Raw genomic sequence first — 24,845 nt, forward strand, 5'->3', positions numbered from 1 at the left:
TACTTATGGGCCAAACCAGAAGCTGTGTAGGAGCAGAAACTTGAATGGTACAAGTAACCCCTGAATAAAGTTTGTATCAAACCAAATGGGAAAGAATTTTGGCCAGAATTAAGTCAGCCAGGCCAAGTTCTGCTCTCCAGCATAATATTGTTGACTGGAGCAGACTCAATTTTTCCTATGTGGGACAGTCAGGTACCACACTCACTACTGTAGAGTGTAGACCTCCACAGGGCATCCTGAGACCAGTCTCTTCCTGAGCTGAACAGCGTAAGATATGCAAACAATAAAGCTCTCTGGTGTTAGCTTAGTACAATTCTGATAGATGTGACCTGAGAAGGAAGCCCATCTTGTATATCTGGTGAATGTTTTAACATGCACTTGCTATGGAGATGCAAAAAAGAGGAAGAAATTAGGGTGTAGGAGAGGTGTGTGCACGCAAGGGTATTCATCCCCTTCCAATGCTTACTACAAACTCAGACACTTCTCAGCTTCAGCTCTGAACAATGCTCTGGTACTACCTTAGGAAGACTTTTGTACTGTTATTGTTTACTACTTTGCTACAGTAGCTGCTCTAAGTCTACACCATTTCAAGAGTCCCTTGGGTACTAGATGTTGAAAATACATGGAGAAGAGAATAGTTCCTGTCTCAAAGATTTTACAGTCCAAAGAGGCGAACAGTGGGAGAAAGGATATATTAGTTCCTCCTTTTGGCAGACAGGGACTGAGGCACGGAAAGATTAAATGTTTTTTTCAAGAAATCTGTTGTGGACTTTGGAGCCAAACCTGGATTGCCTGAGACCTGGGGCTGGTGCCTTGACCCCAAAGTCGTCCTTCCTTTTTCAGGTCTTTTTGGGATCTTGCTATGAATTCTAGCAAGTCTCTTCCTTGCTGTCAGGCTGCAAGTGTTCAGATTGTGCGCTGGCAGGATTCTGCTTTCAGAGCAGGAGGCAAGCCCCCAAAGAGCATTCAATTTCCACAGATCAGTCAGGCCAGGCACAGTTAACTCATTTGTAGTATAAGTGGATCTCTTGAAATGGGGAGAGAGCAGCAGAGCTGGGAGGAAAAGGAAGGGCTTGTAGGGGGTTACTGGACTGACAGATATCTAACGTTAATGTTGCAGACAGAGTTCCAAATACCACAAAGTACATGCCATGCATTACTCATTATTTGGTTCCCCAGCTCATAGACTAAAGGAGTTGATTGTAAAGCAATCCACACTTTCATTAGGGGTGGGGAGTAAGGGGTGCGGGTTGAAATATTTCAGAGCCAACCTGATTGATTCTGCCCAAGGAGTTTCCCTGGTTCCAGATGTGCACATCCTCAAAATACGGGAAGTCCACTGCCAGATAAGGGCCTCTACCACTGGTTGTCAGTTTTAATGCCTGGGCACCAGAAGCCGAGCTCAGTGGCCAGACCTCCATGACACTGTCCAGACAAGGTTTTCCCAGAGTTGGACAGGCCTAAATAAATTCTCTTCATAAAAATCCATGCCAACTTCAAACACCACACTATAAAATGTTTCTCCTTCTGAGGCTAGCAATCAGAAAACCTCTCCCGGGAAAAAAGGCCTCTGAAGCAGTTCCTGTTATAGGACCTGCAGCTAAGTTGATGGTGGTAAATGACCACAGTATTCTTTGGGGGGCTGTGGGTGTCAAAAGAAAGATGCATGTGAGAAAAATGCACTGACTGAAGGCAGATCATGTTTTTGAACACTAGAGGTAGTTTAGTAGCCCAGGCCTGTTTCTGATTAAAATCAGAGTCCTTCAGATGAATGGAATGTAAACCACATACCAATTATTGGAATCCCATAAAGGAAACTCCCTTTTCCGTCTGTCTATCCATCCATCTATCCGCCCACACACAACTAAAGCGTCTCAGATATAGCCCTCTTTACAAATGATGGAAAATTCTACTCTTGTGCTTGTTCCCTTTACCCACGACTCCTTGGTCCTGGACTAAAATTGAAGAGATGAAATTGCAGTGAAACCACTTAAACACTTATCAAAGAAACAGACCTGTTAATTAAAGGGATTATATTTCCTGGCACCAAAGCAAAACACACAGAACTGAGTCTTTAGGCCCTTCCTCAGGCAAACTTCCTTTGATTTCAGTGGCAGTGTGCCTGTAGAGGGACTTCAGGATTTGAACCTTTGGATAAAATCTGTTAGAAATGAAAGCATTAATCCAGTGCACCTGAAGTCAGGAAGCCATAGAAAATAGAGATCCCTAAAATTAATCAATAAAACAACCACATACTTGGTAGGCTGAATCACTAATTACTTTGCACTTTTGCTGCCCCTTTTACTAAAGGGTCTCCAAGTAATCAATGGTATTAGTTAAGGTTCCTGTCACTTCTGAGAGGCCAGAAGTATTACAATATCTGTTTTATAGATGAGGAGACTGAAGGCACTGAAGTTGAGTGTCAGCAAATCAAAGCCAGAGGAATCGAATCGCAGTCCCTCGCTCTAACCACAAGACATGCTGTCTCTCCTAAGTATACCCTAATCTTAATCATTTAGTTCTTAAACCAGCTGATCCCTCCTACATGAATAAGGTTAATATATCTATTTAATAAGTATGTTCTACTTCTAATATCTATGACCCCACTTACTTAAAGAATTTATATCCACGATAAAGGTAATGTTATGGCCTGTTTTTTTATGTTCCCACTCTAATTGCAGTCTGAAGACCATAGTGAAGCAGCCTTAGAGCAGCTGGAAGAAGGTTTAAATTATCATAAGTCTGCACAAGCTGGTTCTCCAGCAGCACATCTTATTTCACTGCGTCTGTTTTCTGATACTCTGCTGGCCTCTAGAGGGACAAGTTATAAATAAGCTGGCACATGAACCAAATTGGAAATAAATGCTGCATTTTATTCTCCTATCTTTTTCCCCAGGCATCTCTTTTATGTCTGTAACGCTCAGCGAGAGTGAGGCTTGGCAGCCTCTTGGTAGCAATTTATTTTACGTAAATTATTTCCTTTTGTCTTTCATTGAGAACACCTCCTTTTAGTCAGGGAGGTCTGGATGGAACTTCTTTAGTACCCCATCAGTGATGCCCATTAGCTAGAAGAGTGGGAGTATCTGTTGAAAGGGTGCTTGGGTGAGTGGGACAGGAGAAAGAAACTCTACAGGGAGGCAGAAGAGCCCCTGTGAATAGAAGTGCCTAAAAGGGAACTTTGTGCGTGGTGTTTATTCATATCTTTTTACCTCTCACTGCTGAGAGCTCTGCTCCTGAATATTCTCATTCTCAATAAATAACACCAATGCACTGTGAAAAAGGGATGGTGGTTGGGAAACTGCAAGCAAGCATCAAATCTCCTGTTTCTCTCCCCTCCTTCTGCTTTCTTGCTTGCTGAAATAGTTTGCTGCTTTCCCCTGCCTCATTGCCTGGCTCCTGCTTTCTGGGTTTCTCCGGGACTGTAAATAACAGTATTAAATTTGCTGCAGAGTGCAGAGACTAAAACCCTGGGTAGTAAGCAGCAGCACAGCCTGTCATGGGTTTGTTTATTATTCAAGCGCACATATTCCTGAAATGGCAGTTTACCTTTCTGAAATTTCACAGCATAACCATGTGTCTGGGCATTTTTTTTAAAGGCCTTAGTTCCTCTTCTTCCAAAACCAACAGAACACATCCTCCTCTTCCCCAGCTCCCTTCCTTCCCCATTGTCTCCACTCCTGCTTGCCAATTCCCTCCTAAATGAAACGCTCATGTCTCTTGATGATATCTCCATTCCCACCCTCTTCCTATTTGCCAGTTCTTTTCCACTTCAAGCGAGGTCTGCTGTTCCCATTTATTTGACCCCAAACCAAACTAATTAGCAATTCCTCTGCCTACTGATATGATAAACATAGGATATGCTTGTATTGGCCTCTCCTTTTGTTTTTTTGAAGTAAACGTCAGAAGTTTCCATTATGCTAGAGGGAATCTCTGCTAAAATTGCTACCATCTCTATCCCACATGTATAAAGCAATATTCATCAATGCACAAGAGCCTTGCACTAAAGCTGTTATAGCAACAGTTATGTGGTACAACAAAGCCTTGAGCAGGCTTCTGCTGTGGGATATATGGTATTTCACTCATAGAAATCACTCTGGGAATCCTTAATCAACTAAACTCAGTCACAATAACAATATACAACTGCTGCTTCTGAAGTTGGTGACAAAAATCATATTGATGCCAGTGGAAAAAAGATTAAGATTCCTATTTTCTGGGAAACCGGAAGCTCCAATGTCATTTTATCATCTACGTCTCCTGTGGAAATACTTTCTCTCACTTTGGTGTTATTCTGCATTGCCGTCATTTTTCTGAAAATACTTTTTAACCCCCCCCCCCCCCCCGCCATTGTAAAAAAACTGAATCTCAATCGAAATATATAGTCAGTTATTTTATGCAAATGTACAAATATTTAGTAATACATATAAGTGATTACAGGCATGAAAAACTTGCAGCATAGTCATATGACATATAAGAATTGAACAGTACCTCTAAATAATTTGTGAGTCCTCTTCCTGGTGCTCACTGTGCTTTGTGTTTTAGGAGATACCTAGAGCATACATAAAAGTAGGCTTTGCATATTGGTATATATATTAGTTAACATGTTTGGGGAATCCTACTGTGTCCATGTGGTTTCTACATGTTATGGGTAATGAGGATTGTACCCTAATTTAAGAACATGATGAACTACAGAGGTGTGGTGAAACTAAAACTGCAGGCACAATAAACTAAACTAAAAAAGGGATATTAAAAATATCTGGCTGTTTTCAAAAATATGACTAGTTAAATCATGTCTTAAACTGTTACCTGGCCACATGTTAATGCAATGAGTGGTGTGATAAAACAAGGAACAAGCTACAAAGTTATTGCACAAAAAATGTAAAATGTATAATAATTGTGTGGCTGGTTCCTATTACACCTATAACTGAACATGTGGCATGGTGTGCCCCTGCAGCTGAGAGCCCCATCAGTGACAGGGCTCCCAGCCATGGATGCTTGCTACTGCCAGTGCAGGATCATATATTCATAGATGTTAGGGGGCTGGAAGGGATCTCACAAGATCATTGGGTCCAGCCCCCCTGCACTTGGGCAGGAAAGACTTCTGGGGTCAGATGACCCCAGCAAGGTGCGCATCAAGTCATTTTTTAAAGATCTCAAGGGTAGGTGCCTGTACTATCTCTGGGGGGAGTCTGTTCCAGACCATAGGCACTCGAATCGTGAAGTAGTTTCTCCTTATGTCCAATCTGAAGCAATCTTCAAGAGTTTGTGTCCATTGTTTCTTGTCTTCCCCTGGGGTGCCTTGGTGAACAGATGCCTCCCCTTCCCCCCCAGCCCTGATGTATCCCCCTTATATACTGATAGGCTGCAACCAAGTCCCCTTTTAAGTTTTCTTTTCTCCAGGCTTAACAGTCCCATGTCTTTCAGCCTCTCCCCATATGACCTGCTCTCCAGACCTGTAATCATGCCCGTGGCCCCCTTTGGACTCTCTCAAGCTTCTCCACATCCTTTCTGAAGTGCGGTGCCCACAACTGGACGCAGTACTCCAGCTGCGGTCTCACCAAAGCGGAGTAGAGCGGGAGGATGACATCCTTAGTCCTGCTTGAGATGTATCGGTAGATGCATGCCAGTGTTTTATTCGCTCTGCCGGCTACAGCATCGCATTGGTGACTCACATTCTTGATCATGATCCCTGGTTCACCCTGCACTGGTAATAAGGCATGATGGGATCTGATACTTGCTCCCACAATTGTGTCTCCTGCCATGCACATGTGGCATGTCAGGAAACACAATTGTGGGGATCATGCACCATATCCCATCGCATCTTCATATGCTTATCTGCCGAGGGTCTATATTTCACATATTCTGATGATCATCAACAAATTTATGTCAGCTACTTGTGTAGTTTTATTTTCATATGGCAACTTAATGAAACAAATAAGATATGTTAAGCATTTTATTTGAATATATATTGCTCTTAACATCTCAACACTTCACTACATTAAGAAAAGGAAAATTATAACAATAAAAAACAGCACAGATCCCTCGGGCATGTTATTATTACATCCCAGATTGGTTGCCAAGCTGCTGTTCGTATTAACACAAAATATCACATACAAAAATGATCAAAAATAGCTACCCTCTATTGTAATGACTCAACTTATGGCCTGTCTGCAATAACAAAGTTTCTGTGGGGCCTATAACCCCATTTTTAAGTGTCATGACCCCAAAGTTACCACCCCTAGTTCGGGACTTGGTGAATTACTGGAAAGATTTATTCAGACATTTGGAATGCAGTTCATGCTCCTACAAATCAGAGGACAGTGATGACATTTATGGGATATAATTTAAGATCTGTAAGAAGTTATAGGAAGAGCAGTTATAAACCTTCTCTCAGGCTTAATTTGTAGCATGTCATGTATTAGATATTATATATTTTATATATAATAACAATATACACTTAACCTTTCTAAATGCCCCTTTCACAGATTTTAAGCCAAGAAGGGACTGTTTGATCAAGCCTGAACTCCCACATAGGGTAGGCTGTAGAATTTTGCCTACTTACATTTTATATTAGTAGTAAGAGTAAGTGTCTGTAGGGCACAGGAACTGGAAAGCCATTAAAATACTGTATTTTCTCACATATAAAATGCCTTGAAATAAGATACAATAAAAGCCTTGCTTTTGAAAGCCTGCTCATTGTTCTGCTCTCTGTGCATTGTGCAGTTACTTTCTGTTTTGCCTGGCAGAAGTTTATGAGCTAGAAGCTGAGGTTACTGTATTTCTGTGCTTATAATGCACATCCCAATTTCCAGCAGCTGGTTTTTAGAAAAAAAAGTGCATGTTATATGAAAGAAAATATGGTAGTTTGTGAACCGTCTAGTGGCTTTCACTGCATTCTGTATGTTAAGATGTCAGCCAGAGCAATGTATATAGCTAGGCCACAAATACTTATGTATAATTGATAGGGGCACAGCAATAGAGATTTTGGGGACCAATACTGATAGGTGTTTTTTAAGGAGGCATATCAGCCAATACCAATTCGATTTCCGATACCAACCTGGCAGCTTGGAGAGCTGCTGCAGCTGGTAAGTCTGGTGTGGTGGAAGCGGGGGGGTAGGGGGAGGGAAAGAGCACTGGGAGTGTAGATCAAGGCCCTGGCAGTGAGGGAGGAGTGGGACTGGGGCTGGGGCTGGGGCTGGGGCTGGGGCTGGGGTAGTGGCAGGGGCTAGAGCAAGCAGTGCCTGGCCAGGGCAGGGCAGGGCAGGGCAGGCATAGGACAGAGCCACGGCTTGTCTAGAGGGTGCGGTGAGTGGGGTGCTCCTGTCATTGTGCACTGCTTGTCCAGGAGCCACTGGTCCAGTGCTTGCCTGCTTGTCCAGCAGCTCCCGCTGCTGCTCCCACCACTCATCCTGGAGAGCATGGGGTGGGGGAGGCATGTGCCCCCAGATCTGCACAGGGTGGGGTGGGGCACACGCACCCCCTGCCCCCATGTCCTCCCGGACAAGTGGTGGGAGCAGTGGCAGGAGCTGCTTGCTGAACAAACTGGCAAGCACCAAACCAGCAGCTCCTGGATGAACAGTGCGCAGCGACGGGAGCCACTCCCCCACCCCCAGGATGAGCCACTGCTCCATCCCACACCTGCCCCGCCCCAACTGGGGAGTGCTTGCCCCAGCCCTTGCCCTAGCCCCACTCCTCCCTCACCATGAAAGGCCTTGATCTGCCACCCCACACCCCTTCCCTCCCCCCTCTCCTTTCACCACAACAGACTTACAAGCTTCTGGGCTGTGCTCCTCGCTGCCTATGTGCTGCACTACAGCTGAGAACATGCGTGGGCATTTATCAGCCAAATTATTGGCCACATGAGACCGATTTCCAATACGATCAATTTTCTTTATATAGGTGCCAATCTGATATCAGACCGAAGTATCGGTGCACCTCTAATAATTAATAACAAATTATTTGGAACTTGTTTATGGGTTTTTTAGAGGCATGTTGCCCTTGAGTTTATGTTACAGGAAAAAGTAATCTTGAATGCCCATCTCTCCCCAGGCCCCTTCAAAAATCAAGGGAAAAAATCAAGATGTTCACAATGCCTCCACTTCTACAAGATTTTCTTCTTGGGCTGTAAGTTCTATAGAGAGCAAGAGATTAAAGGGAGTTTGGTTGACAATTCCTCGATTCTTGCTTTGTTTGTGTCCTTTATGCTACTTTGAAAATGGAGACTTCCTTCTCATTCTGGACAGCATTCTTTCTCAATATTTATAATAAAATTAAAGCTATGCTTCCTACTGGTCATAACTGCAATATTCCAAAAGTTGGAAGAACTGCAGCATGGTAATGACATCAAACTCTGAACTCTGTACACTCTCAAAATACACGCTGCACTTGAGTGAGCCATACTCTCCTCCCTGATTGCTTGGAAGGTTTCTCAGAATTTGTAGTGTGCCATGCATTAGGTATAGTAAATGCTATAACATTTCTATCATGCTGCTAAGGCCAAATCCTAAATATTTCCAGAGTGCCTCTGAGGATTTCCAGTGACCTTACCTACATTTTCATGCTGGTATTTAGCTGGTATATACCAGCTAAATATTCCATGCTGGTATATATGGATCAAAACTGTACAAAATTATTCTGGGCTCCATGCAGATGGAGCCTCTGGCTCTTGGCTGTGGGGGCTGCCTGACACTTTTTCAGGCTCTGGGGACTGGGAGCATGGCCACCTCCCCTTGTGAGGTCTGCTCCCTTTTGGGGTCTCTTGTGTGCCAGTTGGAGAAGCTCCAGGCCGCAGTCCAGAGACTGCGCACCATCAGGGATAGTGAGTGGGAGATCGACTCCTACTACCAGGCCCTTCAACCCCTGGAGGTGGAGGGTAGACCAAGGTCACCTTCTAGGACAAGGGAGGACTTAGGGACCTCCCATGCTGTCCAGCCAAGGGGTTGGACCAAGGTGATCAAGGGCCCCAAGGCCCGCTGCACCAAGGTCCCCACCCCGCTGGAGCTTTGCAACATGTACGAACCCCTTGCAGCCCCAGCAGAGCCTGCTAAGTTGCCAGCTCCAGTAGGCAGCACAGGCTCAACTGTAGCTACTGCCCCCGCTCTCCCTAAGACAAAACACAAAGTGTTTGTCATGGGAGACTCCATCCTGAGGGGGACTGAGGGGGCAATCTGCCGCCCCGACCCCTTAGCCCGGGAAGTCTGCTGCTTCCTGGGAGCCCATATCTGAGACATTGCAGAGAAGATCCCTGAGCTCCTCCAGCCCACTGACCACTACCCTATGCTCCTTATCCACATGGGCATGAATGATATGACTCAGAGCGCTCCCAGCTGAGTCATGAAGTGCTACAGGGATTTGGGAGCGGGGCTAAAGGGTTGGGGGTGCAGGTGGTGTTTTCTTCGATCCTCCCAGTCTCAGGCTACGGGCTGAGGAGGGAGAGGAGGATTGAGGTAGTGAACCAAAGACTGTGGCACTGGTGTCATTGGGAAGGCTTTGGCTTCCATGACTGCAGTCCACTCTTTGGTAAGAGAGGCAGTGAGCTGCTAGGAAGGGACAGCCTCCACCTCTCTCCACTGGGGAGGAGGCTCTTCTCAGCCAGACTGGCTGACCTGCTTCACCAGGCTTTAAACTAAGCCCATCGGGGGATGTGGGGACTACCACCACTGCTGGCCCGCTGAACAACACTTGTAAAGCCAGCGGGTCAAGGCACTTAAGGGAGCCCACCCCTGCCTCAGCCCTGGAATGAGTTGTGGGCAAGACAAGGGCCCCTAAAGGGACACTTGCCTGCCTGTACACAAATGCCAGGAGCTTGGGGAATAAACAGGAGGAACTTGTCCTCCTACTTAACACAAATAATTCTGATGTCATAGGGATAACGGAGACCTGGTGGGACTCCACCTATGACTGGACCATGAGTATAGACAGCTATACCCTGTACAGGAGAGATTGAGTGGACAAAAGGGGCAGGGGTGTAGCTCTAGGTCAAGGAAAGCTACATGTCCCTGCAAGCCAACATTGGCACCCAGGGTGGATGACTGGAGACCCTCCAGGTTAAAATCCTTGGGAAACACGGCACAGGGGACACAATGGTGGGAGTCTAATACATACCTCCTACCCAGGATCAAGAGCTTGACCAGGAGTTTGCCAGGGAATTGACTGAAGCTGCACAGTCCTAGTGCATGGTTGTCATGGGAGACTTCAACTACCCTGACATCTTGTGGGAAGAGCACTTGGCCAAATCCGAGTGGTCGCAAAGCTTTCTCTCATATGTATGACCTCTATCTGATGCAAGAAGTTGATGTGCCGACGAGAGGTGGAGCGCTGCTCAACCTGGTTCTGGCAATGGGGGATGACCTAATCAGCAACCTAATGATCGATGGGAAGCTGGGTGACAGTGACCATGAGCTGATCACCTTCACCATCTGCCATAAAGCTGGTAAGTCAGTCAGCAATACAGAAGTCCTCGAGGCTCAGGAGGCTTGTCAGTGAGGCCCTAATGGACCATAACCCAAAGGGGAGGGGAGTTCAGGATGAGTGGTTGCTTCTTAAGGGAGCAATCCTGGATGCACAAGCTAAGTGTATTCCGTCTTGGAGGAAAGGCAACAAAAGGGCACAGCAGCCCCCTTGGCTCTGCGGGGAACTAGCGGACCTCCTGCATCTAAAAAGAAAGACCTACAAAGGATGGAGGACTGGATCCACCTCCAAGGAGGAATATTCTACACTGGTCCGGACTTGCAGTGAGAGAACTGGGAAAGCCAAGGCTGCGACTGAAGTCCAACTAGCTACAGGTATCAAGGACAATAAAAAGTCCTTTTTTAGATATGTGGGGAGCCGGAGGAAAAGCAAGGGCGACATCAGACCCCTGCTAAACCAGATGCGACAACTGACAACCAATGCCCAGGAAAAAGCCAACTTGCTAAATGGGTACTTTGCATTGGTTTTTCACCAATCCCAAGGGGCGCCCCCACCCATTACAGGACAGGAACGCCTGGGTGAGGGTGATCCCTTACCCTCTATCAATGCTGACCTTGTGAAGGAGCACCTTGAGAGGCTGGACAGCTTCAAGTCAGCTGGCCCTGACAGTTTACACCCCAGGGTACTCAAGGAGCTGGCTAACATCATAGCCCAGTCCCTGGCACGGATCTTTGAGAACTCCTGGCGCTCTGGTGAAGTGCCCGAAGATTGGAAGAAGGCCAATGTGGTGCCTATCTTCAAGAAAGGGAGGAAAGTGGATCTGGCAAACTACAGGCCCATCAGCCTGACCTCTATCCTGGGCAAGGTCTTAAAAATGATTATCAAAGAGACCATTCTTAACAGACTGGCCAATGGCAGCATCCTGAGGGATAGCCAGCATGGCGTTGTTGTGGGTAGGTCTTGCTCAACCAATCTTATTTCCTTTTATGACCAGGTGACATATCACCTGGACAAGGGGGAAGAGATTGATGTCGTATATCTTGACTTTAAAAAAGCCTTTGATTTGGTATCCCATGATCACCACCTAGCAAAGCTGGCTATCTGCTGCCTCGGCTTCACCACGATCTGCTGGCTGGGGAATTGGCTCTGTGGTCGGACCCAGACGGTGGTGGTTGACAGAAGTCAATCGTTGTGGTGCGCTGTGACCAGTGGGGTCCCTCAAGGCTCTGTCCTTGGGTCTATACTATTCAACATCTTCATTAATGATGTGGACATTGGAGTCAGAAGCAGACTGGCCAAGTTCCCCGACAACACCTAACTTTGGGGTAAAGCATCCACACCTGAGGACAGGAGGGCGATCCAGGCTGACCTTGACAGGCTCAGGAAATGGGCGGACTAGAACCTGATGGTGTTTAACACCAAAAAATGCAAGGTTCTCCACCTTGGGAGGAAAAACCTATGCTTACAGGCTCAGCAGTGCTATGCTGGCTAGCATTACAGACAAAAAGGACTTGAGGGGGTCATGATTAACCAGAAGATGAACATGAGCCTTCAATGTGATGCTGCAGCTAGTAAAGTGGGCAAAACGTTGGCATGCATCCATAGATGCTTCTCAAGCAAATCCTGGGATGTCATTCTCCCATTGTACTCGGCCCTGGTGAGGCCACAACTGGAGTACTGTGTCCAGTTTTGGGCTCCACAATTCAAAAAGGATGTGGAGAAGCTTGAGAGGGTGCAGAGGAGAGCCACGCGCATGATCAGAGGTCAGGAAAAAAGACATTTTGGTGAGAGACTGAGAGCCATGGGACTCTTCAGCCTGGAAAAGCGCAGGCTCAGGGGTGAACTGGTGGTCGCCTATAACTTTATCAGGGGTGCTCACCAGGATCTGGGGGAACATCTGTTCACCAGAGTGCCCCAGGGGATGACAAGGTCAAACAGTCACAAACTCCTTCATGGCTGTTTCAGGATGGACATAAGGAAGATCTTCTTTACTGTCCGAGGCCCCAAGGTCTGGAATAGACTGCTGCTGGAGGTGGTTCAAGCACCTACTTTGAACTCCTTCAAGAGACATTTGGATTTTTATCTTGCTGGGATCCTATGACCCCTGCTGACTTCCTGCCCTTCAGGCAGGGGGTGGACTCGATGATCTTCCGAGGTTCCTTCCAGCCCTAATGTCTATGAAATCTATGAAAAATTACCATTACACATCATCATTGCTGGATGGGCAGAAGACAACAGAGATGCTGAGAGCCACAAAAAAATAACCAGAAGATAACGCTTATGCTCATAAGCTGCATGCACTCCCCCTTCCACTATAAGCTCATGCAATAAAGGCAATTTTGTAGTATGTACATTCTCAGAATCTTCCAGTACTCGTTTCACCCATACAACAGCAATAGATTAATTAAGGCCCAATAGAAAAACAAACCCTCTAGCTGTATAATATATGCTCCTTATCTTGCATGCTTTGCTTCCTTTTGCCCGGATTTCTGGTTCATGGAGGCCAAATGTGTTGTTTTGTGGTGAAACAAGAGCCTGTAGGGCTGTTGTTGGGTTTTTCAGGGTTTGCATCTTCCAGATGTTTCTCTCCCATTCCTCAAGACTACAAAGTTGGGTAATACTTTTCATTTCACCTTCCCACCACTGCTGAAGTCCTATTCCCCCTTCCTCTGGGCTGTGCTTGACATGTGTAAGGCAAGGGCACTAACAGTATATTCATTTTTATTGTTCTTTGGATCCCATCATTGTTGCTAGTGGTTGAATGACAATGTCTTTCTAGTAGATGTTTTATAAGCTGCTTTATTCTGTGCATGTAAGCAAAAGGGTTTGAAGCAGTAACTTCAGTGAAGCTGAAATTAATGCATGAGTTAGTGTACTCTTGAACTAATACAAGTAACTGCTGAAAGATCATTAGCCTGAAAAGACTCCTGCAGTTATTGGCATGGTGGATCAAAAAAGACCCTTAGCTTGATTATGTTTACTTTTTCATTACTTGTCCTGCTATCCAATAAGTGACACTTACCATTTACGTGACATGTTTTATTTTCGAAGTACAAAATACATCTGCAGTTTTTGCTGCTCATCCACTTTCCAGAGACACTCCTACTCCTGTACCAGGCTACTTCAGGTCCTTGGTGCATTTAAAGTTGAACTGCTGTACAACTTTACCTCTCGTGCAAAACTCACCAGGACAAAGGCTTTTGTTTCAAACTCTACTCTGCACTCCTCCTGGCTCAAAGGTTGAATAAATGTAAATGATTACTGGTTCTAGATTCAAGCAAACTGTAATAAATTGATGCTTTTTTGTGTGATGCAAAAAGGAAGGTGGTTTTCTGTAACGGAAGAATCACTCTAATTTTTTTACCTTCCTCTATAATCAGTGAGTCTCAGAAACATTCATATGTTCTTCATTGTGGTTTTCTTCTATTCGTAGTTTAATAACATTTAATTGCAATCAAGTGAGCTGAACTTAATGGAAATCCCCACCTAAGCACCCATATGCATAGACCTGTTTATTGTTTGAGCTAGTTATATTCACACTCATCTGAAGTTGCTAAACTATCTACATGGATGTGAAGAAGGATTTTCAATCAAGCTAAGTTAATATGATTGAGCTGCCTTAAGCAAAATGCATCTTTTTGTCCTCGTATCCAAAATGCATATGCTCAGTTCTGACCTAGGACTGAACTTGGAACTTGCACACTAGTGTAACTCAAAAGTAACTGAATGGTAATCCATGGCTTTACACTACTGACAAAGAGGTGCAAGTAAAATGTGAATCAGGTTCATAGTTTTGATTTAGGATTTTGAGTTTTCTCAAAACTTAAACTTAAAAAGGAATCATAAATGGTAATCTATACTGATTATATAGGGGTAAAAAAAATATTTGTATAAAGGCTAGCAAAGGAAAACTGTCGAGTCTCAGTGCTCACCCTGAACGTTGATTTGCCTGTCAAGTAGCCAGTCCTTGTCCTGCTTGGGACCACTGAGATTATTTTACTAGGTTCTTTTGGGGCTCAGTATCAGGACAGAGTGAAATAATTCATTTTATGGAAAAGTTTAAAGGGAAAAAATCAGGATGTGTAACATGTTATCAATTACATCTTGTAAATACAATTACTGCATTTACATTGCACTACATCGAAAGCCAAATTTTAAGTGACTACCCATCTTCATAAACTTTATAAAGAAACTCCCTCCTTCCTCCCCCCTTCATGCAGCTATCCATCTCTGAAACTGGACATCTGCTGGCATCGCTGAGAGCACCGACTCTCTGATCTTAAAGGCCAGTAGCAGAGGGTGCAAATGCCCAACTGTCAGTGGTTTGGGAACTCTAGTGAAGAACCAGCAATTCACAGTCACCTGCTCCAGTTACATCTAGGCAGTTTGGAGCCTCTCCAGCTGTGCTTGTGATGAAATCATTCTGGGTTGGTAACAGTCATAGCTAGAGTTTCATCTGTGTTTAACCACTGCCCCGCTCCTTCATATTTACTAGGATTCAGGTCATTTCCTTTTTTTGGTATTTTACTCATCGCCATGCTATTTATTTGTTTAATTGTTTACACTGCATATGTTTCTTTTTAAATGAAAGCAGTTGACCAAAGTGTTTCTCTGCGATTGTTGAGCAAACAGGTTTGAACAAAGAACCCACCTTCTCCCTATATCCTAGGATGCTAAGTAGTGTAGTCCAACAGGCCTATCCTATAGGAGGTAAAACCCTATGGCTTTCATAATGTCAGCGGCTGATCTTGCTGTAGACAGGAATGGGGCATGGGGGTGGGGGGTGCAATCCCCCACACTGTGGCTGTGATCTGAGCTCACTGCCCGGTCAGCAGGCTCCTGCCAGAGCTCCACCTGAGGGCATCAGCTGGTTGGGGCAAAGGCTGGCTGGACCCATTGCTTTCATGTGGCTCTGGAGCCCAGGGGTAAATGCTGCTTCTGTTCACCCTCTTTTCCCTTCCTGCTGAATTCAGGGTCATGGGAAAGGATGGCATGAGTGGCAGAAGCAGTGCTCACCCTCTGGGCTCCAGAGCCATGTGAAAGCAGTGGCTTCAGTCAGACAGAAGTTCAAGAGCTCGCAGCCAAAAAGAGGGTGTGACTGCATTCATTGGTAATGCGTAGGGGGTGCATGCAGGTGCACATGCACCCCCTGAGATAGGCCATGCACACCCTGGAAGCACCAGCAATTGCCACTGGGGGATTCCCCCCCGGCCGATCAGAAATCAGCTGCTGGGGGACCCCCTCCAGTCTGCGATCTGGTGCCCCCCCAGACTCGGGAGGCACCAGTCAGCCATGACTGCATCACTTCCCCCATCCTGGATCTGCCCCTGGCTGTAAAGAATCCCAGGCAGAGCGGAACTCATGGAGTGCCCCCTGCTGTTCCTAGTAGGCAGGCTTCATGTCCCCTGTGTGTATGGGCCACTGGTCTACAAGAGCAGAACAATCCCAGCACAAAGAGGATGTGTGCAGTGGAAAAGGAGCTTGAAATGTAGCTTGTTTGGATCCTGGGAGCTGGACAACAGGAACAATAGGAAAAGAGCCGGTTGGGAACAGGGAATTCAATTCTCCAGGCAATATCCCATTTCAGAACAAAATTTGTTCCAAAGGGGAACAAAAAGCTGATATTTTGTATGAAGCAAATCTCTGAGCAGCATTTTTGATTTTGGACCACTGCTTTGATACTCTTGGGAAGTCTTGTTTTCAATTCAACGTTTTAATTTAGTTTTTTTCTTATAGAATAGTAAATACAATACCTAACATTTCTAAGACATGCATTATGAATATAGCATATAGTATATAAGCCTAATTTTTAATATAAGTGAAAGTCTACAAGATCAATCAAAATGATAAAATTGAAGTAAAACTCCATTTCCCTTTATGCACCTAAACGGTCATTTTCCAGTCCCATATATGGCCTTTTTGGCACTTCCACACCATCTGCTATTCTATTATAAGCTCCCACATGGCTATTGTGCATGCTAAGTATTCAGCCATACCTGGGTCGCTGGGTACCTGAGTACAAGTCCTAGAAAGGAGCTTTAGCTCCAAAACTGAATGCCTAGGCCACTTCACAGAAAACAAGACCAGGGTTCCAGGCCTCACTTCAACTAGAGAAAATTTAAACTCACATGTCACTGACTTCCCAGCACAGTGCTCCAGCCACTATGCCATAGATGAAGTATTAACAAATCCCTTTTCCAGGGAGTTTACTGAAGAATACCACTGATAAAGCTAATTTGTCATGATTTTTTTCTTCTTTTTAAGGAGTTCCAATTCCCTGTTTTTGTTGTCACTGTTGATTATTTGAAACACTACAGCTGCACAGTTCAATAGAAGTTCCACTAAGGCACAGCCCTCTAACCTCGTCAGGTGTACTATGCCAGGGCTCTTCTAAGGTCAGCACCTGGCTAATTGGACTTTTTGGTTAGAAGGTCCATTCAGCATTTTGGAAGCGGGCAGCAGGGCTAGGGTTCAAAATCTCCTACCAGAATTGACTATTCTGGGGGATCTTGTTAGTAATATCCAGGCATAGGTGTACAGCCAGACTCCCTCTATCTCTGATGTTTTGTAGGGCTAGACCAGAGCTGGTTAGACCTCTTAATGCAGATAAAAAATGCTCAAGACCCTGAGTACGACCATAACCCAACCCAAACAGAAATGCTGGAAAGCTTTCAATCAACTAATTTCTCTGATGACTCTGTTAATGTCATCTCTAAAAAGCATACCGGTCATCAAGTGTATAGTACAGGGGTTTTCAACATGAATGACGCATGCCCCTGGAGGCTGGGGGGGGAACAGCAACTGCCTGCAGGCAGTGGCGGTAGTGGTGGCAGTGGAGGCATGGCGACAGTGAATGGGGAGCTCCAGCAGGCAGTGTTGGCAGTGGGTGGGGGTGGCGAGTGCCAACCAGCAGTCGGTGACCACCCGCAGACACTGCCAGCAGTGGCAGCAGTGGTGACCAGCAGTGATCAGCAACTGCCCATAGATGCTGTAGGCAGTGTTGGCAGTGAGGGGCGGGGGGACGGCGAGCAGTGACTGCCCGCAGCACCGCTGGCAGCGGCAGTGGCGGCCAATTGCAGGGGATGCACCGCCAATCTCAGGGGGTGTACGTGCACCCATATGCACCTCCTACATGTTGCCAATGATTTTCAACCTTTTTAAATAAGTGTACCTCCAATGACCCCCTTTTTTAATAAGTGTACTTGGGGTGGGGGCAGGGGTGAGCGGCCGGATGTGGAGCACAGGGTGGAGTGTGGCAAGTGGTCGGACTCAGAGCAAGGGCATGGTGAGCAGCAGAGTGGTGGCAACACAGCATCTGTGCAGCCCTACTCTCACCTCACCCCCGCTCCTATGAGGCAGCAGTGCAGGGTGGTGGCACTCCATTCCCACCCGCCCCCACATACTCCCTGGCACCTTTCAAAGTACCCCCAGGGGTATGCATACCCCCAGCTGACAACTCCTGGTATAGTAGTTCATTCATATTCAAGTACTCATCACCAGAACCTGCAAAACTAGCACATACATGCTCAGTGTCCATTCTCCCTCTCAGGGCATACTACACCATTTTTATCTGCTTTTCTGCACTTCTGCCCTTATAGTCTGATCTTAGAATAGGACATTTAACAACAGCACTAGTCATGATGATAGATGGCTCTCTCTTGGCCATGAGCAGGATGTCCGTTACAGAAGGTGATCTTTCTGTGTGTCTTGTACTATTGATAGCAATGTACTACTGTCCATCTGTGAGAAGGTAACAGCAAGTAGTAAGAGGGAAGCACTGAACTAAATAAGTTTCTGCTTTTTTAAATCAATCAGACAGTGCTGATGGGCACTTAGCTGCTCCCAAACATGCCATCTACAGAGACTCTCCATGCTTAGTTTTATCACTTAACCTTTTCAATCTCTACATAGAACCAGAGTCAAATAGTGTGATATCACAGCCTCCATTGTCAACAGCATTACAATGACACTTAGCTCTATATCACTCCTTCTGGCATTGATAGCACTATTGCCAAACTATCTCAATGCCTGTCTGAGATCAGCAAATGGACAAAAAGCAGCTGGCTGAAACTGAATCGTAGGAAGGCAGCAGTGATATAGTGGGAAAAGAGCATTTTGGATAGCTAGTCACCCCCATGGCCAACTGCCTGCAAATAGGCACCTTATTCCATAGCCAGTGCATTTACTGTGGCTTGTTATTGTTTGATAGATTTCATAGACATTAGGGCTGGAAGGGACCTCGGAAGATCATCGAGTCCAGCCCCCTGCCCCAGGGGCAGGAAGTCAGCTAAGGTCAAAGGATCCCAGCAAGATAAACATCCAAACGTTTCTTAAAGGAGTCCAGAGTAGATGCTTGCACCACCTCTAGAGGGAACCTATTCCAGGCCTTGGAGGCTCGGACAGTAAAGAAGTTTTTCTTTATGTCCAGCCTGAAATGGTCTTGGAGAAGTTTGTGACCAATAGAGCTTGTCATCCCTTGGGGTGCTCTGGTGAACAGGCGTTCCCCCAGATCCTGACACCCCCTTATATACTTATAGGCAGCCACCAGATCCCCCCTGGGCCTGTGCTTTTCCAGGGGGAAGAGTCCCATGGCTCTCAGCCTCTCATCATAGGGCCTGTTCTCCTGCCCTTGGATCATGCACGTGGCTCTCTTTCACTGTAGCAATGTCTGAAGTAAAACGCTGCCCTTCACCTATGTCTTCCAAATAGTCTCACCCTCCAGAATGGTGCTCTGGCCACAGCAATCCATTTATTCAGGACTTACAAGCTAGACCTCTGGGAGACCTTACACTTGAGAAGACATGCAAACGTTGAAGAATCTCATCTAGTCCAAAATACAGCTGCCCACCCCATGGGCAATATCAGCTGTTTGACAGCATTTGCACCTCAGCCTTCTTTGTGCTAATCTGGCTCTTCACAGAAAGCTGCTGGGCACATTTTCAAGGTAGTCATCCTTCTCTTCACTACGGACTTTAAAGCTACTTCAATGAGAACATTTCCAGGGGCCTCCCTTGACAGTCACATTCCACAGGAGCAACATTATTGTCAAATCCAAAGGTCAAGCTCACAAGGGTTGAGGGCAGGCTACTTTTGGCAGCCAGTTCAAGACAATGGAGCCCTCACCCCTGTTAGAAGTTGAGGATGAGCACAGATCTCACCATATTCAGAGCAAAGGGCAAAACACAGTTATTTGACTCAGCCTCGCCACATTGGCGGGAAAAAGAAAATAAACAGGGAGAAGAGGAGATGTTATCATACACAAAAATTCCAGCAATTTTCTGGGGTCAGGGAGAAATTTAGCCTACTCGCAAGATCCCTTCTTGCTTTATTTCATTCTGGTAGGTGCTGTGGTGATAAGCAGAAGAAAAGAACTTAGATAGAGAAACATTTAAAATGGGATACATGTTTGGAAAAGTATTGGCAGGTCTTTATCAGTCTCAGTTAACCTCAATCTTGCAGGTAGTGTGCTCTCTATAATCTTCTTAAGAACTTAAGAAATGCCCTACTGGGTCAGAGGGGTAAAGAGTTGATGCAAAGCAACGAGTACTCAAGAAAGGCATACCCCTGCCTCTTTACATCTACAGCTTCCAGCATTCAGCAACCTAGCTGCTATTGTCCTATGTCACGTCTTGTTTCTGCCATGTCTTTTTTTAGGTAGTAAATTCCCTGGGACAGAAAACATATCTGAGCCATGTAAATTTATGATACTTTATTATATATGATCATAAGCACAGGACATATTTCAAATGAACTTTCAGGCTTGCATTTTCAAAGTCATAAAGACATGTTCTTGAACATTTTAATGCCTATGTTCTTGAACATTTCATTTTTAACATATCATTCTTGAATGCTTTTTATTTCCAAGATGGCTAAATATTGGGATAATTTAGGCAAACCCAACCCCCTTCTTTTTACTTCTTTGGGCAGGACCGAGGGACCAGTCCTCCCTGAATGATTTACTGTCAGGCAAGACAGTACTCATATTTTACTGTACTCGTGGGGATATGGCGCACTGCATGCCACCATGGAAGAACAAACAATGACTATTGCAGCTAATGTGGCTTCAGGAAGCCTAACAATAATTCTCTTTCAAAAGCACTGGTGAGCTAACCTGATATACATAAATATTATTGGATATACCACTGAATAACTGGATATTCACCTCTTCAGAAACTAGTTGAGCAGAGTTGTTGCTCTCTTATCCCATATGGTTATGTGTTTAAGCATGACTTGAACTGGAAGCAGTGTCCATTGATAAGAAAACATCTTTAGGAAAACCAATTATTTTTCCAATAATATTCACCCATGTGTTTTTGCTTCTGATATTTTTCTAAGTAATTAATCTATTGAAAAATAATTCCCTTGATCCCTTCATCTGTTACATCCACATTTTATATCCCACGTCCTTGAAATCTTCTTAACTGGTACAAGAGTGTAGAAAGGTTAGATTGCTTTGTTTTTGTTCCAGAAGATTACAATTTACATAATTCTGTCACTGTATAAAGCATCACATGCCTGGTATGTTGTTTCTTCATTACATTCTCAGATGAACCCCCCCCCCCCCCTTTTTTTTAAAGTGTTCACTGAAAACTGTTTGCTATGTTCGTCTCTACTGGAGTTCAAAACTCAAGGATCAAAATGGCAGATGATTTCACTGTTTCACCAAAAAAAATATCAGCTAAAAAAAGAAAGATCTCATTAAACATGAGAGAGTGTTCAGGTGGTACCATGCTTATGTCTGGGACACCTGATTATTCTGTTCAAATTCACGTTATGACCTGCACTTATATCTATGCTGATAACATTCAAATGAATGACATGAAGATGACTATTTTTAAAGGGGACATCCCAGGATGGGACATTTAACAGATGTTCTTTCTAACAACTGTTCAGGAAGAAGTAAAATGACATTGCACTTTTAAAGCAGTGGGAGCCAACCTTTTTGGAAGGAGTACCAGAAAGTAAGCCCCACGCCCTCCCCAAGTGCCACTCCAATCCCATTCCCCTACCTGATCTGCTGTTCTGCTTTCTGCTCCCTGCCCTATCTGCTACTGTAGTCTCTATTCCCCAGTTTGCCACATGCCACCCACACAGACATCTTTTGTCACTTGTGGCACATGCTATGGGTTGGCCACCCCTGTTCTAAAGAGCCTCAACTTTACTGATAACGCACTGAAATCACGTGTGTCTTTTATGAAAAGACCGACAGAGAGATCCTTTTTATGCAACTTAATTAAGTACCTATGAATAAATATGAGATTGTTTTCTTGCACCCAATCTATTACTCACTAAGCAAATGGGGGGAGGGAGGGATCCAGTTTGGTCTCAAAGACTTCTAAATAGGATTTAGACAGAATTTAGGCACTATCTAGCATCTGGTTGCTACAGTTATGACTGCCTTCAAATGTGTTGCTAAATAGGGCTTGTCTAGCTTGATCCTGCTGCCTATACTGGTATTTGGTATAGTGATCAAAGTTTCCTCACACATCTGTCCTGGTGGTTTTCTGTATCTTGTGTCAGTGTGTACAAACTGCATCCTACAATCTTTTGTCCTAAGAATCACTTTTTCACCCTTTTTTTCTTTTTGAATTTATCGTTTGAATCCTTTTGCAAATCAGGCATCTGCATTTAAGGGGGGAGGGGGTGTATACGCGATGTTTCAAGTTACAAAGTTTCGCACTTACAATGTTTATAAATTGACACCCTGTTTCAACTCTACAGCACTTGATCCAATGCCATGCCGCGCCAGCAAACAAGTTCACTGCATCGCCCATCTCCCTGGAGAACATCTGTCCAAACTTCCTTGGATACTTTCTTTAAGAAAGCAGACAAGACTCCAGAAAAACCTGCAGCCAAGACTCCTGAGAAGACTCCAGCCAAGAACCCTTCAAAAAGTCCAGGAAAGTCACCTCAAAGAAGTTCTTCCAAATCAATATGATTGCTATTTACAATATAAATACATTAATGTAGCTATATTACTCATCTATAATTGTTCGAGTACAAAATTCTGGGGTATTTTTGGTGAAAATTGGTATTGGGCCTTGGTTCAGGAACCAGTCCCCTATTTATAACATTGTTTCTTATGAAAAAATTGGTTTGGAGTTACAACATTTCTACTTAAGATGCAGTTTTCAGGAACCAATTGTGTCGTAAGTCCGAGGACTGCCTGTACAATGTCTCAGTTATGCTGTTTTCCCCTTAAACATGAAGCATGGATACCACCACTGTAACTATAGCAGCCATCAGAGAATACCCATGGATTCAGCGAGACCTTCCTCAAACTTCACATGCATTTAACAATTGGCAGGCATTCTCAGGCAAGAACTGAATCACCAACTCTTCAGGTTTTATCCCAACCAGACAGTCTTGTCTGAGAAGATTCTCAGTCATTTAGTTCCCATTCACTCCCTAATTGCATTCTGTCTCAACTGAATCAGTCAAGGAAGAAGGAGGTATAGGTTTAAAGGCATCATAATCTGTATATGGCTGCTGAAAGTGTCATCACCTATAGATCCTCACCAATCTTCTCAACAGCTTAGTGTATGGGTTGAGAAGAAGAAATAATGACATATTGCTGTGTAGTATCCCATACACGTCTTTGGAGTAAAAATCTAATTCCCAAACTACTCTCTTAGACCTCACTCAAAGAAAGAAAAGGTCTTGCTTAAGGGCAACTCCACTTTTGTAATGGTTTGCAGATCTTTTCCCAATGCCATGTGGCCAATGATACCAGATAACTCTAAAAGATTAAACCATTATTTTGACTCCATCACCAGGGCTGGGGACAAAAGTTACACATAAACCAGCATAAGTAATCAGAAACTGGTTCAAATCTGTAACACAATAGAAGTTCAGTGCACATAAACTGTTTTCACAATGGCTGAAACCGGTTTAAGATAAACATGGATGGATGTAGGATCAGACTTCACTGATCTAGTTTAAGTCGGCTTATTGAACTTCTGTCCCAGATCCCCTCCAGATTCAAGTTAATTCACAGTTTCCCAGCACCCCAGGATGCTTTGCACCTCCCCTGCAACCCTTTCCCCCTATGCTTCAGTGTCCCCCACTTCTGGCCTGAGCCACTGCAAGTATATTGCTACATTTCCAGAATCAAAAGTGAATATCTGTTCGCTTGCTGTTCAGTCTGTGTAGCTTAGACTAACCTGCAAAAATTGAATCAGTTCAGCCTCAGTGTTTTTGATGGTCTGTTTTTAGCCCAGAAGATCAGCAACCAATAGCACCAGGGCAGTATCAAGATCTTGGGTCCATACTAACACAGCTAAGAGATATATGAAAAGTCCATACACCACATTTAGTTGAATCAAAGATGAGGGGTTTTCCCCCTAGTTAGCGCGGGGAAAAACACCCCTTATCTTAGATCTGTGTACAAAACAGAGGCATGGGGGGCAGGCAGCTGCTGCAGCTCTAACTTTGGCCCTGAGCTCCAATAAAGACCAGAGTCAGACCCACAGCACCCTCCTGCCCTCCCCGCTCCCCCTTATCTGCTTGCCGTTTCTGCTCCCCCTCACCGCCTCCTCCCCCTTACTGTCAGGCACAGCTCTGCTCCAGCTCAGGCTGGGTTCCCTCCCAGGCATGAAATGCATGGAAACTCTGTCCCCTGCCTGGCCAGTCAACAGTGCCCACACCACCTCATGAGCTTCCATGTGCTGTGCCCTGGAAGGGAACAGAGTCCAAGCAGCTTTGGACTGATGCAGGGAGAGGCAGAGACTGAGGGAGTGGGAGGTGGGGGCAGAGGTTGTGGGGAGCTGGGGGTGAGGGGTGCCAGTGGCAGAGGGGCAGGAGAACTGCAAGGGGGAGGAGTGAGAGGGGGCGCGTAGAGGGCAAGGGGGTCACCTGCCCCTCCCAGCCACTGCTTTCTCTGCTATAGCAATGGAAGGGAAGGGGTTGAATTCAAGGCAGCCCTCTAACAATTAGATTGTCTACCTGGAAAATGATAACAAATTTATCAATTTTCCATATATAACATCTAATTACTGGGGGGGGGGGGGAGCTTCTTAAATTCAGGGTCAACTTAGAATTGAGTGAATACAATACTATCAGAGTTTGAGCAAGAAGAGATGGGGTGATGATGATATCTACCCTGTGCTTATCAGCTTGGAAATTCATGTCTTTGGGTAGCTGATGTTTAAATTGTACTATTGCTTTCTTCAGGTCTTTGGGAATACAGCAGAGTGGAAGGCTAAAGGTGTGTGACTGACATTGACCCTAGGGTGCAGGAGACAGTCACGTAGAGTGTCTCCCAAAGAACATGACCACATGCTTTATGGAACCACATGTTTTATGGAACTTTCAAACCACCTGCCTGGAGTCACTTGGATTGTCAGCCAGCTAGCCAAATAACCCCATCCTTCACCCTACAGCAGTTCCTATTCTCCTCCAGTTGCTAAGTGGGATGCAACAAATACTAGAGCTGATTC

At 45.0% G+C, this 24,845-nt stretch overlaps 1 protein-coding gene across 1 annotated transcript in view; it reads left to right on the forward strand.

The window, feature by feature from the left end:
* ERCC6L2 (ERCC excision repair 6 like 2) overlaps window positions 1-22,382 on the forward strand; it is a 144,026-nt gene extending 121,644 nt beyond the window's left edge. Inside the window, exon 20 of the mRNA XM_019478065.2 lies at window positions 22,129-22,382. Within this exon, the coding sequence (XP_019333610.1) occupies window positions 22,129-22,135 (7 nt within the window). The 3' untranslated portion in view covers window positions 22,136-22,382. The remainder of the gene's footprint in view (window positions 1-22,128) is intronic.
* Window positions 22,383-24,845: the final 2,463 nt, after the last annotated feature.

This window comes from Alligator mississippiensis, chromosome 3 (assembly GCF_030867095.1).
Source record: "Alligator mississippiensis isolate rAllMis1 chromosome 3, rAllMis1, whole genome shotgun sequence".
NCBI lineage: Eukaryota > Metazoa > Chordata > Crocodylia > Alligatoridae > Alligator > Alligator mississippiensis.